General features: G+C 37.3%; 1 protein-coding gene across 9 annotated transcripts in view; it reads left to right on the top strand.

The window, feature by feature from the left end:
- The window catches only part of PARP8 (poly(ADP-ribose) polymerase family member 8), a 454,001-nt gene that overhangs the window by 32,558 nt on the left and 405,271 nt on the right, over window positions 1–16,172 (top strand). For 7 of the 9 annotated variants that reach the window (XM_056824924.1, XM_056824928.1, XM_056824925.1 and 4 more), the window contains 2 exons: window positions 8,573–8,790; window positions 13,247–13,382. In XM_056824924.1, the coding sequence (XP_056680902.1) occupies window positions 8,573–8,790; window positions 13,247–13,382 (354 nt within the window). Of the gene's footprint in view, window positions 1–4,521; window positions 4,685–8,572; window positions 8,791–13,246; window positions 13,383–16,172 lie in introns of those variants that run through there. The other 2 variants (XM_056824931.1, XM_016431292.2) reach the window with 2 other exon arrangements.

The raw sequence follows: 16,172 nt of genomic DNA, 5'->3' as shown, positions 1-16,172 counted from the left end.
ATTTAGAGACAGAGAAGTGGCATGAGTTTTTAGATCTAATACAAAACAAGATTGCAGAAAATATAGGATCAAAATTTAATTTTCACACATGTAAGATTTTTAGCTGATGTTACTGAGAAAATACCATTCACGAGAGAGAGAGAGAGAGAGAGAGAGAGACAGAGAGACAGAGAGACAGACAGAGACAGACAGAGAGAAACAGAGAGACAGAGAGAGATGGAGAGAGAGAGACAGAGAGACAGAGAGAGACAGAGAGAGAGGGAGAGAGAGAGGGAGAGAGAGAGAGACAGAGCGAAAGAGAGAGGGAGAGACAGAGAGAGAGACAGAGAGAGAGGGAGACAGAGAGACAGAGAGAGGGGGAGAGAGACAGACAGAGAGAGACAGAGAGAGAGACAGAGAGAGGGAGAGAGAGAGAGACAGAGAGACAGAGAGACAGACAGAGACAGACAGAGAGAAACAGAGAGACAGAGAGAGATGGAGAGAGAGAGACAGAGAGACAGAGAGAGAGGGAGAGAGAGAGGGAGAGAGAGAGAGAGACAGAGTGACAGAGAGAGACAGAGAGAGAGGGAGAGAGACAGAGAGAGACAGAGAGAGAGACAGAGAGAGAGACAGAGAGAGACAGAGAGAGAGAGGGAGAGAGACAGAGACAGAGAGAGACAGAGAGAGAGAGACAGAGAGAGAGACAGAGACAGAGACAGAGAGAGAGAGAGAGAGAGAGAGAGAGCGATCAGGAACAAATTTTGGAAAAAATGATGAGAGTAATTTCAGATGAGTTTTAGGGGTTGATGGATTTTGAAGTAGACAAATCCAGGAGACATTTAAGAAGCACAGACCTCGAAGTTGGCAGTTGGACTGTTTAGGTATGTAGCATTAGCCTTCTGGAGGGGGAGACTTTAGAAGAGAGATCAGGAGCTGAACCTTGGAGTTCCACCTCCATCCACATTTAGGAAATGAGGAGGAGTGGGACCAACAAAGAAGAAAGAAGATAGCTGATTGAGAGGTGAGGAAACAAGGATAATAGACAAAGTAGAAATCAAGGGATAAGAAAATTTTTGTAAAGTGTGAGTAGATGTGTTGTTATTGGTTTTTTTTGCCAAGACATCAAGGAGAATGAGGATTAAGAAAAGGTCATTGGATATGCCAATTAAGAGGTCATTGATAATCATGAGAGAGCAAAGTCAGTAAAGTGATGGGGCTGAAGCCTAATTATCAGGGTTTAAAAGAGAGTTCATGAAAAAAAATAAGTGGTGATTTATGCAGCATTTTGTTTCTTTGCTGAGAATCTCAGAATTGCTTGATGAGCTCATTTTCTGCTGTATGTATATAAGCCATAAAGATTCAGAAAAGAAGCAGAACTTTCAAAATAACTGTCAGTTTGTATGTTTAATCCCAGAAAAATATTAGTATAATACGTGACCACAGATTTTTCATATATGTGTTTATTTGAAAAAAAAATGGTTATGTGGGCTGAGTCTTTTATAATAAAAACATGTAGGTGCGAGCTAGAATAGAGGAAAGGGAAGAAAAACCAAAGCTGTTTTTTGAATTATTTAAGTTAATTAAGACTACAGCTTCATCCATTTTTCATGCCAAAAGAAAATAGAATTTTGTGCAAACTTTTTTTTTTTAACCCTCACCTTCCACCTTGGAATCAATACTGTGTATTGGTTCCAAGGCACAAGAGTGGTAAGGGCTAGGCAATGGGGGTTCAGTGACTTGTCCAGGGTCACACAGCTGAGAAGTGTCTGAGGTCAGATTTGAACCCAGGACCTCCCATCTCTAGGTTTGGCTCTCAGTCCACTGAGCTACCCAGCTGCCCCCTGTGAAAGCTTTTAAATACTGTTATACTTTAAAAATATAATTTTACAAATGCATCTTGGAAGTATGGTCACATGTGTGGAGTGGCAAAGGAAATGTGAAGTAGAAGCCCTCTCCTCTGGTATTTTTTAGTTAAGTTATTTACCAAGGCATCCGCCCTGGCCAAGACGGTATGGAATTTGGTGTTGTGTCTAATAAATGTGGATGGTCCATTTCCTTGATGCAGGGTTGCATGCATCTGATTTTGACCCGGATATGTAAATGATCTAATGGTGAGTTTCTGTTTATCATTTGAAGAATCTCCATAGACTACGTTTAAATCCCTCTTTACCTTGTTAGATTTAAAATGGTTGAGGTCTTAAACTGTAGTGATTAAGATGGTGGAAGATATAAATTGTGATAGATATTAGAGTGGGTGAGTAAATTTGACCACAGAAAATATGTTTCACTACAGTGTCTTGGTTTTTAAATCAAATATAAGGTGGTCACCAGGGAAATATTCCCAATTATTCAATACCCAAGTCAACTGGGTTTTATAGAGATTTTAATTAATACAAATGTGGAATTAAAGAAAAGAGAGAAAGAGAGAAAAAGGAAATAAGTATGAAGGGCCTTAAGCCAACATGGCCTAGACCTGAGTCTTAAGAGAGAGATCAGTCAGTCAGTCTTTTAACACTCACCACAAGGTCTGCCTAAGCAAGGATTCTAGTGACACCAGGCCAGCATCATCTCAGCTGCTTTCACCAGCTCCCTCCTCCATCTGAATGTTTCAGAATCAGTCCTTTGTTTCAGAATGACCCTCCTCAATCTGAATGTTTCAGAATGACCTTCCTCAATCTGAATGTTTCAGAATGATCTTCCTCAATCTGAATGTTTCAGAATCAGTCCTTTGTTTCAGAATGACCCTCCTCAATCTGAATGTTTCAGAATGACCCTCCTCAATCTGAATGTTTCAGAATGACCTTCCTCAATCTGAATGTTTCAGAATGACCCTCCTCAATCTGAATGTTTCAGAATGACCCTCCTCAATCTGAATGTTTCAGAATGATCTTCCTCAATCTGAATGTTTCAGAATGATCTTCCTCAATCTGAATGTTTCAGAATCAGTCCTTTGTTTCAGAATGACCCTCCTCAATCTGAATGTTTCAGAATGACCCTCCTCAATCTGAATGTTTCAGAATGATCTTCCTCAATCTGAATGTTTCAGAATGATCTTCCTCAATCTGAATGTTTCAGAATCAGTCCTTTGTTTCAGAATGACCCTCCTCAATCTGAATGTTTCAGAATGACCCTCCTCAATCTGAATGTTTCAGAATGATCTTCCTCAATCTGAATGTTTCAGAATGATCTTCCTCAATCTGAATGTTTCAGAATCAGTCCTTTGTTTCAGAATGACCCTCCTCAATCTGAATGTTTCAGAATGACCTTCCTCAATCTGAATGTTTCAGAATGACCTCCAGCTCTTCTCTGAGCTCTCATTTTTAAGGGCAAAATCTCCTATGTCACCTCCCCTAAGTTCTTCCATCTACCAATCACTGTAGATGTTTTCCAAAAGACAGCCCATTTTGAATTCACAGCTGAGTAGATTAATCTCTTTCATAAGTCAGAAAAAAAAATGCTGCTGTGTCGACTAATTTCATTAAGAGAAAACCTCTGAGTAAGTTTTCATCTTTTAGGTCTAAGTAGTTTACCAGTTGCCCCACCTTTATAGGCACTTAGCATCCCATTGTATCAATTCCAAAAATAGGCATGGCTCAAAGAACTCCTTTCCTTTATAAGTATGGTTTTCAAGTACTTCCATTGTTTAGCAAGGAGTTTTCTGCCCTAAAGGATTCTTAAGTAGGGTGGAATCAGGTCCTCCCATAGCAAGGAGTTTTCTCCCCTAAAGCAGTCCCAAGTAGGGATGGGGTAGAGATCCTCCCATAGCAAGGCGTTTTCACATTCAAGTAGAGTTCTCACTATCTGGTAGGGAATTATTTCAAGTAGGGAATTGGAGGATTCCTCAATGTGGAGTAAAAAATTTTTAACATTCATAAGTCTGTGAAATTTTAAGGTTTACAACCTAGACCATGAGTAAGTGGTCTTTTAGGTTGTGTAAAATTGTGTAAAAAAGTGGACTTTCATCATTCAGCAGAAACGAAGCATGTTCTATGTGTAAGACATTGTGCTCAGCCCAGCTGCAAAGAACGGAAATCCGACATCGTCTTTCTAGACAGATTAGCACAGGGCAGGCACTTTTTGGTTCTGGTCTTGTGCTTGCACTGAGTGGGCACTTAATGTTGGTTGAACTGAATTTTATAAGGCTAAAGGAGACATTTAGAGCATTCTGGGAAATCTGAGGAAGGAGAGGACGTTTTTGGCGAGGGTACACAGAGAAGGTCTTATGAAGGAGAGAGCGTCCGAATCAAGACTTAAAGGAAGAAAGGAATCTAATCTAATCGTAGTAGTGATCATTTCAGATCCGTCATCCCTGTAGTGCTCCTAATGTAGATTAGCTCAGCTGGGCCCTTCTGGGAAGAGAGAAAAGAAGCCTCTCTCTGCATAACATCCTCTCCCAGAAGTGGATAGACCCTCCCCCTTCCAGGCCCCTTCTGATCTTTAGTACTTCTTTAAAAGTGGCCAAAGGCCTTTCCTTTTCTTTGTTATTAATTCTCAATTGACTTGCACTTCATCTTTCTAGGGTTCAGAAAATGGAAAATTACTGTACAATTACTGTACAAATTACTGTACAAAGAGTCCACAGAGGAGGCCTTGGAGATACACTAAGAGACTCTCCCATGGGATAACACTCCTATCTAGAAAACTGTTGCAAAGACCGTGGTGGCTCTAGCCTTGCCCATTCCTGATTATGACTAAAACTGAGAAGGTATTAATTTGAGAAAAACTCTCATGATTCAAAGAAAGCTGGGAACCAAAAAGGGGGTAAGGAATATGGCCGATAAGAAGCCAGCGACTCAGACACAAGTGTTGGAGACTCAAAGCACCATTGTATAGATTTCCTATAAAATAAGGATTCTTTTTGTAAGCCAATGGACATGGCTGAAGAAAAATCCAGCAGTGTTCCCTGCTGTCTGCTTTTTCCTCTAATAAATACCACTCCCTGTCACCATCGTATCAGTCTCCTGTCTGCTCATTAGAGTAATTTCTGGGGATGGTAGGCCCTCCAAAAAACCCACTTCACACAGCCATGATTTTTTTCCTATTGTATAGGTTTTACTGTATTTCCCTTTCTTTTTGGTGTGACTGAGTGAAGTGGTTGAAAATGTTGACTAATTTTTTTTCAATATAGAGAAAACAGTTGAAACCTTTTCAGTGTTTCTGCTCCCTGTTTATAGGTATTTTAAAAAATGTTCACCTTCCTCAACTGGAGATATTTTCACCTCTTTCTCATTGCTCTTCCACCTTCTTCTTAATTTATGCAAGGGTTCAAGACAGGCAGTGCTTATTAAGTTTCATTTAGGCCCAGGGAACAAGAGCAAAAACCAACTGACTTTCATTCACCAAAATAATTTATTTATAGTATACATACAGCACAGGTTTTGTCATATTTCCCTTCAATTGTCATCAAAAAAGGATTAGGGGTCTAGAACCCAGTGTCCTCAAATTCTTCTGCTTTTAGCATACGAGTTCCAAAATTTAGAGAAAGGTATTTTGAGCTCTAAAAGTGGAGTCTTAAATTTATAGATAAATGAAAATCTTGAGCAAGGATTATGTTTAGTTGAATTGATCTAGGTTTTATCTAATTTTATTTTATTAATTATTGATCAAGATGCTAGCACTCATGTCCTAATGTCTGCATACAAGAAGATTGAATGGCTTTTGTTATAGGAGCAGATTTGTATTTGTTACACTTGTTCATAATTTACAGTTTGAATTTTTTGTAATTTGCAATAACTTTATCTCACTCTCCAGTACTTGAAGCTGATTGTTATTGACTGGTCATGATCCATGTCACAAACGTATCTTTCATTTTCCCTTTCTGTCAGAAATATAGTCTGTTCTTGATTTGTAACTTTAAGCTTTATAGTCAGAGGAAGTTGTTTAGAACTGTCTTAAAGCTCTTCCAGGGATATTTAAACTTCAGAATTCTGCTGAGGAACTTACAAGAAAGAACTCTATCCACATCCAGAGAAAGAACTGTGGGAGTAGAAACCCAGAAGAAAAGCATATGATTGATCACATGGTTTGATGGGTATATGATTAGGGATATTGACTTTAAAAGATCACTCTATTGCAAATATTAATAATATAGGAATAGGCTTTGAACAATGATACATGTGAAACCCAGTGGAATTGCTTGTCAAACATGAATCATGTAACATATTCTAATTTAAATAAATAAATTAAAAAAATGTAAAAACAACAAAAACCCCACAGAATTCTGGTGCTAAATTGGCATACTTATTTGATAGAATGCTTTGTACCTTTCCTTTCCTCTAAGCAACTACTTGCTCTAACTAATATATGTTGTTTCTGATATAGCTGACCACTAGGCACAATTCAGCAAGGATAGGTATTGAAAATCTCTTGAGTTGATTTAGCTGAGCCCTTAGTCCCCTGACCCAACTTCTCATGGAGTCTCTCATTATATTTTTTCCCTGTTCTTTTTAAAAAATATTTTTAAATTAAATTTTTTTATTAATAACATTTATTTCTAGGTATCTCAGCCCCTTCTTCCTCTTCCCACACCTTACAAGGCATATCTGGCAAACAGATATGTATATGTAGTCTTTTCTGTTTTCATTTCTCAGTTCATTCTCTGGAGGTGAACATTCACAAGTTATACTTCAAAAATTAAGTCTATAGCTGGATATATATATATATATATATACATATATAGTGTTTTCTTAGTTTATTCTTCATTATCTCATTTAGTTCTTTCCATGTATTTTCAAAATTAATCTGCTCGTTATTTTTTATGGCACAGTAGTATTCTATCACAAGTGTATACCATAATTTGTTTATCCATTCCCAAATTGATGGATATCCCTTCAATCTTCAGTTCTTCACCACTACAGAGGGCTGCTATAAATATTTTTGAACATATAAGCTCTTTTTCTTTTTCCCTGATCACCTTGGGAAATAGATCCAGCTGGGTCCAAGTAGATATACAGTTTTATCGTTCTCTGGACATAATTCCAGATTGCTCTCCAAAATTGTTGGATTAATTCACAGTTCTGCCAATAGTGTATTACTATTGGCAGATTGACAATCACTATTGATTAGAGAGATACAAATTTAAACAACTCTGAGGTATTATTTCACACCTATCAGATTCACTAATATGATAGAAAAGGAAAATAATAAATGTTGGAGGGGATGTGGGAAAACTGGGACACTGTTGGTTGAGCTATAAACAGATCCAACCATTCTGGAGAGCAATTTGGAACCATGCCCAAAGAGCTGTAAATTTGTATACCCTTTGACCCAGCAATACTGCTACTGAGTCTGTATCCCAAAGATCAAAGAAAAGGTAAAGGAACTACCCGTACCAAAATATTTTAACAGGTTTTTTTTGGGCAACAAAGAATTGGAAACTGAAGGGAACAATCAGTTGGGGAATAGCTGAATAAGTTGTGGTATATGACTGTATTGGAATACTATTGTGCTACAAGAAATGACAATGGAGAGGATTTCAGAAAAACCCATAAAGACTTATATGAACTGATGCCGAGTGAAGAGAGCAGAACCAGGAGAGCATGGTACCCAGTAACAGTAACAGCAATATTATACAAAGATCAATTGTAAAGGACTTAACTTTATCAGCAATGCAAGCCAGGATCTAAGACAACTCCAAGGGACTCATGATGGAAAAGGCTATCTGCTGCTACAGAAGGAATTGACAAAATTGGAATGCATATTGAGCGTGCCATTTTCCACTTCATTTCCTTCATGATTTTTTATTGTATGTGTGATGTCTTTTTTTTCACCACATGATGAACCTGGAGATATGTATTGTATGGTAGCACATCTATAACCTATATCAGATTACTTGCTGACTCGGGGAAGGTGTAAGGGAGGGAAGGAAGGAGGGAGAGAAGTTGGATCTCATAATGTCAGAGAACAAATGTCAAAAAACGTTTCTATGTGTAATTGGGGCAAATGTTGATAAAATAGTACAGGAAACACAAACAAAAAAGGTGTCTAATCTGTCTAGAAAGGGAGAGATTCGGATATTAAAATGATCAGACATTAAAGTAGTTTTTTAGTGGAGGGAGAAATATTTAAAATTGCAAAATTCAGTACCAATCAATGGACTTTTAATCAAATGGACTAAAAAGACACATTGATCCTGGTATTCTATACCCTAGGTTAAAGAAATTGGGTTTATAAAAATTCTCCATGGATTTACATAATTGTGGAAGAACATGGATCCTCAGTTTGCCCAGGGGACCTGCTTTACCATTTGCCAGCATGGAATCTCAAGTGTCCATTTGCAGTACCCACACATAATTCTGATGACAGTGATGGTCCCTAAGATATTTCTATATCACTTCTTTCTGTCTCTAGAGAATAGAGGAAAAGAGTTTCAGAATAAAAATATAGTACAGTTATTTTTTACTGTCAGGATAAAAATTTCTTTTTCACTTGTTGTCTGGTACTTTTAAAACCTCTTTTTAAAAACAGTTTTTTACAACAGGTAGAACTTTCTAATGAAATGAACTTAAATATTAAGTCAAATTTATCATTTTTATATTATTCTTTCAGCATCAGGAATTTGTTTCAATGATAATGTGACATATTATATTTTTAGTCTGACAGCAGTGAAACCATCCATGATACTTCTGGAAAACATTAAGATGCATCTGAATCGTCCTCTGTGGATTAATGCTGATATTCTTCCTGGTCCCAATGGAAAAAACAATGAATTGGATGCAAAAAAATTTCTAGACACTGTGACATCCTTTTTCCCAACTGTGACATTGTCTTTGGGCTGGACTACTAGATGGTACCCTCATCAATTTAATGAAGGTAATAGAACTAAATAATTATTTAATTTTATTTACTTATTCCTCATGTATACCTATCTGTTCCCTTCAAAGGATTTATAGGAATAAAGTTGAAAAATATATGATAAAACATTACAATTAAAAATTGGAAAAAAACTAGCAAAAAAGAACAATTGTCACTATTTAAATGTAAGTAAAATGAAAATACCCTCCAAATTCAATAATAGTCTTTTCCCCTTAAAATAACAAAATCTTACAGGAATTGACATGTTCTTTCTTGTTCTCTAAATTTTCCAATGTATAATATAGCACTTCAAACTTCTTTTTAAAATTTTATTTCTATTTGTCATCTTGCAAAAGAAAACACATAAACAAATAGTTTAAAAAGTCTGATCCAGTCTGTACTTGGTGTTCATCAGCATTTTTCATCATGAGTCCTTTGGAGTTATCTTGGATCATTGTCTTAATTAGAGTACGTAAATCTCTTACAGTTGATCATCCTTACAATATTACTTTTATGGTGTGGTTTTCTTTCTCGGTTTTACTCACTTCACATTGTATCAGTTCATTTAAATCTTCCCAAGTTTTTCTAAGTAGTTTTTCTCTTTTCCCTATTTCCGAGATAGTGAAACTGAGGTACAGAAGGACCTTGCTCTTGGTTGTAAATCTACTGAGATTTATTTGTGGGTCTCACTTCTAAATCATTTGATAGGAAAAAATGTGGAGGTCTATTTCTGTACTTTATGAAAAATGTGTTTCCTTCTATTTTATGGGTTTTGAAACTATTCTTGTTCTTATTCATGGGGCATTTAAATAGCTAAAAAGAGTAGAATGTGTAGCATATTCCAGAATGGAATTTTAGACTTAATTTTGAATTAATTTTTTAAAATGTAATTTTAATTAAAAAATATTTTCCATGGTTACATGATTCATGTTCTCTCCCTCCTCTCTTCTCTCCCCCTTCCCAGAGCTGACAAGCAATTCCACTGGGTTGTACATGTATTATCACTCAGAACCTATTTCCATATTCTTCATTTTTTAATAGAGTAATCTTTTAAATTAATTTTGAATTAACTTATCAAAATTAAATTTTATTCTGAAGTAGAGATGTAGACCAGAGCAAGGATTTTTACCTGGGCTTCTTTAAGTAAATAAGTAAGGGATTTTCTGTGAGTGATGGGAAGAGAATTTTAGAAAAGGAAAGGCAGTTGGGAAAGGACTCACTTTCTGGGAGCTTCCTTGCTGGTAGGAGGTAACTGGAGGGTTGGCTCAGATAACTCTGTGAGTTTTGTAAGAGTTATTTTGGAGAAGAGAGGAAAACATCTTGAGATCTAAGGAAAATTGAATTTCAAAGAGGGAAAAGCAACCAAAAGGGGGTGCTGTTTCACTCACTACAAAAGCGGCAATTTTGACCCCCTGCTGAGAGAGGAGAGGGAAAGAACTGCTTTCAGCTGATAATCAGAGGCAGTTGGAGGATTTTTTAATATAAGTAAAAAAAATTATATTAGGATAGTTTAGTAAGTTAGAGGGTCATTTTTAGTCCGATAGTATAGTAAGTGTAGTGTCTGCTTTTATAGACAATGAAGATGTCCCTTGTGGGACAGAGAGGTTCAGGGTACAGTTAGACATTTTAGTTTTTAGATTTAAGATATTCTTTAGTATTCATATATCCTTTTTCTGTTCCTGCCTCTCCTGGTAGTAATTAATGATTTTTGTTGGATTAAACTGTATCCAGCAATCCTTAGGACTCCCTGACAGCCTAGCTGATCAATATCAACTGGCCATAGAGATCAATAACCAATACCAAGATCCATACCATAATAAAAATTCTAAGAATCATATATTTTAGGGTAAATCCTTAAGTGTAGCTACATAAAAGAGATCCAATATCATTCCATGAGTAGTGATAAAAAAAAAGACTCATTTTACCATGGCCACACTAGTCTTGAGCCTCTCAGAACTTAATTAGGCTGATCTGGAGACCATTAATTTCCAAACTGTTTTTTGATTGTTCGCCTCTATCAGTAAAAAGTTCTTGAATACATTCCTGATAGGCATGTGTTTATTTGTAATGTGTACATGTATATGTGTGTGTGTGTATATATATACATATATATATAATATTGTACTAACATATTATATGCATTATAAAACAAATAGGCCTTTCAAAAGAATGAAATAAAGATTAAAAGCAATATTTTAAAATTTGACTAACAGTACAAAAACTTGCTCTTGAGAGCAATGTAATTGCATAATCAGTATTCACATGGGAATTTCTTTTTATATGCTTTTTAATAATTGAAAGATCCACAACATACAATATAATGATAAAATAATGTCAGAATAGTAAGCATAATAGATTTCAGGAAGAGACATATTGTTTTGGGGGGCTTGAGGTGAAGCCCCCGGGGTTTGGGAAGGGTACCTTTTGCAAGGATGCAAGACTCCAAAACTTAGCTAAAAATAAAAAGAGACATTTATTAATTTAGAAGGTAGTGTTGAATCTGGCCAGGAGGCCAGCATAGGTAGAAGACTGCCTCCTAGGTGAAAGGGCATAGATGGAAACCTAGGATGACATCAGTTCTGGGGTCTTTCTACGCTTTAGGGAAGACGTGACCCTGTGCCATAGTGAGGGTGTGACTCTAGAGCGGTAAGCACTGAGGCATGGGCAGGGGGGAATCTGCCTGAAGACATAGGGGCGGCCCTCATAGTTTGGAGGGCCGACGGAGGTCTGAGACACATGATACCCAGGAGGTGGATCTCCGTTCGTCTCAAATATAAAGGATGCTCCAAGGAGGATAATGCTCTCAGGGTCTTAGGAGTTATCAGATGTTTTGGGTTCGGTAGGAGTCACAAGGATAGAGGGGAGGGAAGGAATTTCCCTGCTTAATGTTTGCCTGAAACACTTCTATGGTTTTGGGGGCACGATGCCCACATGCCGACATTTCTCTGTGTAGACATTTAGGCTATAGGTCAAAATCAACAAGCAAAAGTAGATTGTTCCTGATTTCCACTCAGCAGAAAGTTTTCCCTATAAATCCATTACTTTTTATTTGTGGTTCTGCTTTCTAAAAGGGATCATGCTTTCATTTCCTTCCTATTGATACATTTTAATTGCACTTTTGTATGAGTGCGAGAAATAGTAATGAAGACGGTTTAACTGAACCGTAGCGTGAAGAAAGAAGGAAAGGTAAGAAGGCTGGAAAGTTAGGCTGGGACCCTGTTATGAAGGCCTTTAAGAGTCGAGCAGAAGTGTTGGGGAGCCACTGGAGTGGATATGGTCCTACCTGTGCATTAAGAAAATCACTTTTGCAGTTCAGAAGAGGGTGATTGAAGTGAGAAGACTTGCGTGTTGCAGTCGTTCACATGAGAGATGATTAGAGCCTGAGCTAGGGCGATGGCTTTGTGAAGGAAGAGAAGAGACAGAGGTTGGAAAGACAGAAACAGCTAAATCTGGCGACGGCATGGGTCTATGGGGCCCCCGAATGCCAAGAGGCTTTGAAATCATCTCCTGTTGTGCTATGATATCATAATCTTCTACTGTGCTCATAAACCATTTAGTCATTCCCCAGTGGCGGGATGTTGTAAACACGGCTTCTTTTCCTTCCTCTCCGATTTCTTTGGGGGATAAGTGTAGTAGTGGTCAAAGGATATGCATCGTTGAATGACTTCTGGGCCGTGGTTCCAAACTACATTTTGCAATAGCAGGACCACTTTACAGTTCCGCCAGAAAAGTTCATTACTGTTTCTCTTCCTCTTTTCACCTTTGCCGTGTGTAATCTGATAGGTATGATGTAAAACATCAGAGCGGCTTGAATTTACTTTCTCTAATTATATTGATTTGGAGCATTTTTTCAAGTTTGTAGATAGTGTGAACTTCATCCCTTAAAAACGGCCTGCGCATATTGTTTCACCATATATTTGGGAATGGCTCTTGTTCTTATATATTTGAATCAGTTCTTTATATCTTTTGAATATGAAACCTTAATCAGAGGAATTTGCTGCAAATTTTTTCTAGTTTTCCTATTTTCTCTCTAATTTTAGTTTCATCAGTTTTGTTTGTGAAAACTAAAAACATGCCATGAATAGTGTGCATTTTATCTCTTATCATCCTTTCTAGCCTTTGATCCTCAATTTTCCCTTTATCTATAGATCTGAAATGCAATTTCCTTGATCTTATAATTTGTTTATGGTGTCATTTTTTTTAGATCTAAGTCATGTATCCAATTTAGAACCTTTCTTAGTACATAGTTTAAAATGTTGGTTTATACCTAATTTTGCAGTGGTTGATTATATCCTGCTAGTTAAAAGAACAGTGTAGCCATTTCCTTTGTCATTTTTGTCTTGCTTTCCAAGCATATAGCAGAAGATACAGAAAACTTAGTTACATAAATGTCTCTCTCTCAGACATGGGTACTGATTCTTTCTTAGAATTCTATTAGAAACATTTACATCTTTATCTTTTCTTTTTCCTTCAGGCTACAATTGGACAATGGTTAAAGATATGGAACATATTTGTAATAAACTAAGTCAGCCTATAACATTCCCTGTGAGAGCAGCTTTAGTTAGGCAATCTTGTGATCAATTGCTTTGGCTGGTACGGCAGTCAAATAGGTAAGTGGATATACATTACTTAATTTTCTTTTTCAAGTGGGCCTTAATTGTAGGATTTATTATATTTGAGCTTGCTACATATAACCCTCAAAAAGAATATATGAATGTTTGCATATTAGATCACGTTTCCTCCTCTATTTCTATTACATTTTCAGAAATTTGTTTTTTTAAGAAAAATATTGCTTCTACTATATATTGAAAATCCTTTGAAAAATACTTTAATTCTTATTTCAGTCATCATCCTCTCTTTGTTAATAAGTGTTTTAAACAAATTGAATTTTCTCACGTGATTGCTGAAAATTCTCTAGCACCTCCATATCCAGTGTATGATATGACAGCATTAAAATGTCATTCAAGAAAGTAAAGTTGGAAGTATTAGCCAGATAGCCAGGTGCATGCAGATGAAATGTCTAGTGAAACTGTCACCGTTCTGAAGCACTCGGTGATGTTTAAGGCAGTTCAAAAGAGCAAGCCCGCAGAAGAGTGCAAGCAATGGCAGTACTATTAGCACTTCAAAACAGATGATTGAGAAGACATCCAAACTATCCGTTTACTTTCGGATCTGTAAAATTTTGATGTGAATGGTCAGTTGAGATCATCATTGATGAAAGCACAAGGTGGGAAGGGGGAAGAAGGAAAAGGAATAAGTGCCCGCTATGTACCAAGGGCAGCTAGGTAGTCCAGTAGGTAGAGGGCCAGACTTGAAGTCAGGGAGATAAATCTCCCTGACTTCAAATCGGTTTTTAGATACTTCCTAGCTGTGTGACCCTGAGCAAGTCCCTTAACCCTGTTTGCCTCAGTTTTCTCATTTTTCAAATGAACTGGAGAAGGAAATGGCAAATATTCCATATATTGTTGTCAAGAAAACCCCAAATGAGATGTCTCTTGGTTGGGGAATGGCTGAACATTGTGGTATCTGTTGTTGATGGAGTGCTACTGTGCTGTAAGGAATGATAAACTGGAGGGATTCCATGTGAACTGGAAGAACCTCCAAGAACTGATGCGGAGTGAAATGAGCAGAACCAGGAGAACATTATACCCAAGACTGATACATTGTAGCACGATTGAATGTAATTGACTTTGCTACTAGCATCAATGCAATGACCCAGGACAATCCTGAGGGACTTGGGAGAAAGAATGTATCCACATCCAGAGAAAGAACTGTGGGAGCGGAAACACAGAAGAAAAACATATGACCTATCATTTGTTTATATGAGCAGAGGATGGGGGGTTTTGATGTTAAGGCATCGCTCTACTGCAAATATGAATAACATGGAAATAGGTTGTGTCGGCTCCAGGAAGGGGGAGGAAAGAGGGGAGGGAGAGAATGTGAATTATGTAACTATGGAAAAGTACTTGAAAGAAAGAAAACCCCAAATGGGGTCACAAAGAGTAGGACAAGATGGAAAAACAAAAATGTGCTGAGCACTGTGCCAAGGGCTTTACAAATATTATCTGTTAATAGATGGGAATTAGGAGGCTCTCCGAGGTGACTTACCAGTACTGAGAAGCAAAGAGAATCCGAGTTCCTGGTGTGTTGTTTGCTGGCTAAAACCCCATTTACCTGAAGACTCTCCCCACAACAGGATGTCTCCTGTGCATATGAAGAGCACACAGAATTTCATGACAGCTGCAACCGCGAGTATAATGGTATTCAACACTTGTCTAAGGCATAAACCCAAGGAGACTTGCTCACCAGAGCAGTTTGCCCTTTATATGGAGGCTCACTTGTGCACGATCCAAGACTTCAGGTTCTGTTGTTTGTGGATGATATCGCTGATTGCAGAGTCCTGGAATTCTAATGGGTTTCCTTGCTGATACCCAGTTACTCAGAAGAGATTGGCGAAACAGTCCATTCTGGAACAACCGAGTGGGTAAAAATCACATTTTATTCAGACTATGATATGTAATTGGATGAGGCAGTCCATGGGGTGGCTAGATCTGACATAGGACCAGATTACTGGGAGCATATGAGAGAAATCACGTATCTTTTCAGTGATCTCAAGTGGTGCTGCAGACACCCTTGGCTTTAACAAACCCCGTTCTTCCATGTTAGTATTTCTTTGATGATTCAGGATGCCCTTTTAATGAACTTGCCATGATTTGAGGTCATGGCTTTGAACAGCAGTTCTTCTTCTTCTTCTTCTTCCTCTTCCTCCTTCTCCTCCTCTTCTCCCCTCCACCCCTGTAAATTACTAGTGAGTAGCTTAGAGTTTAATATATTTTCATACTTGTGAATATGTTTTTTAGACACAATTTCCTATCACTGTACCATGGGTAAACTCTTTAAACATATAATATACTGACCAAGGACTAAGCACATACTTAAATACAGACTTCATTTTTAAATAAAATCTCTTTGAAAGAAAAAATATTTATACACTGAAAAATAATTACATGAATACTTAGTGAATATTTTTATACTTCATTTCAAAGAAATTTCAAAACATTTCAGAAATTTTATTATCCCTTCTTTCATCTTCCTCACTCATTTTTTAAAATTAATAATGTGATTACAGGTCACACTATGGTTTTATAGAAGTCAGATTTGTGGGGGGAGGGACGTACAACCTTTGTAGTCACAGCAGTATGACAATTTCTTTCCTTTATTGTTCAAATGCTGCTATATGTCATAATGCTGGTCTATAAGTAAAACTTTGTCTAGTCTTTGTAAATGAATTTAATTGTATAGCACGTGTGGATATAAGCAAGAACAAATGGCCTTTTGGGCTGGAAACAGCCTTGTTGCACAGCAAACAGCTAAATGTGTAGACAATAGGTAAGAGACTG

The sequence above is a fragment of the Monodelphis domestica genome, chromosome 3 (assembly GCF_027887165.1).
Source record: "Monodelphis domestica isolate mMonDom1 chromosome 3, mMonDom1.pri, whole genome shotgun sequence".
Classification (NCBI taxonomy): Eukaryota; Metazoa; Chordata; class Mammalia; order Didelphimorphia; family Didelphidae; genus Monodelphis; species Monodelphis domestica.
This window is presented reverse-complemented; position numbering and strand designations above follow the sequence as displayed.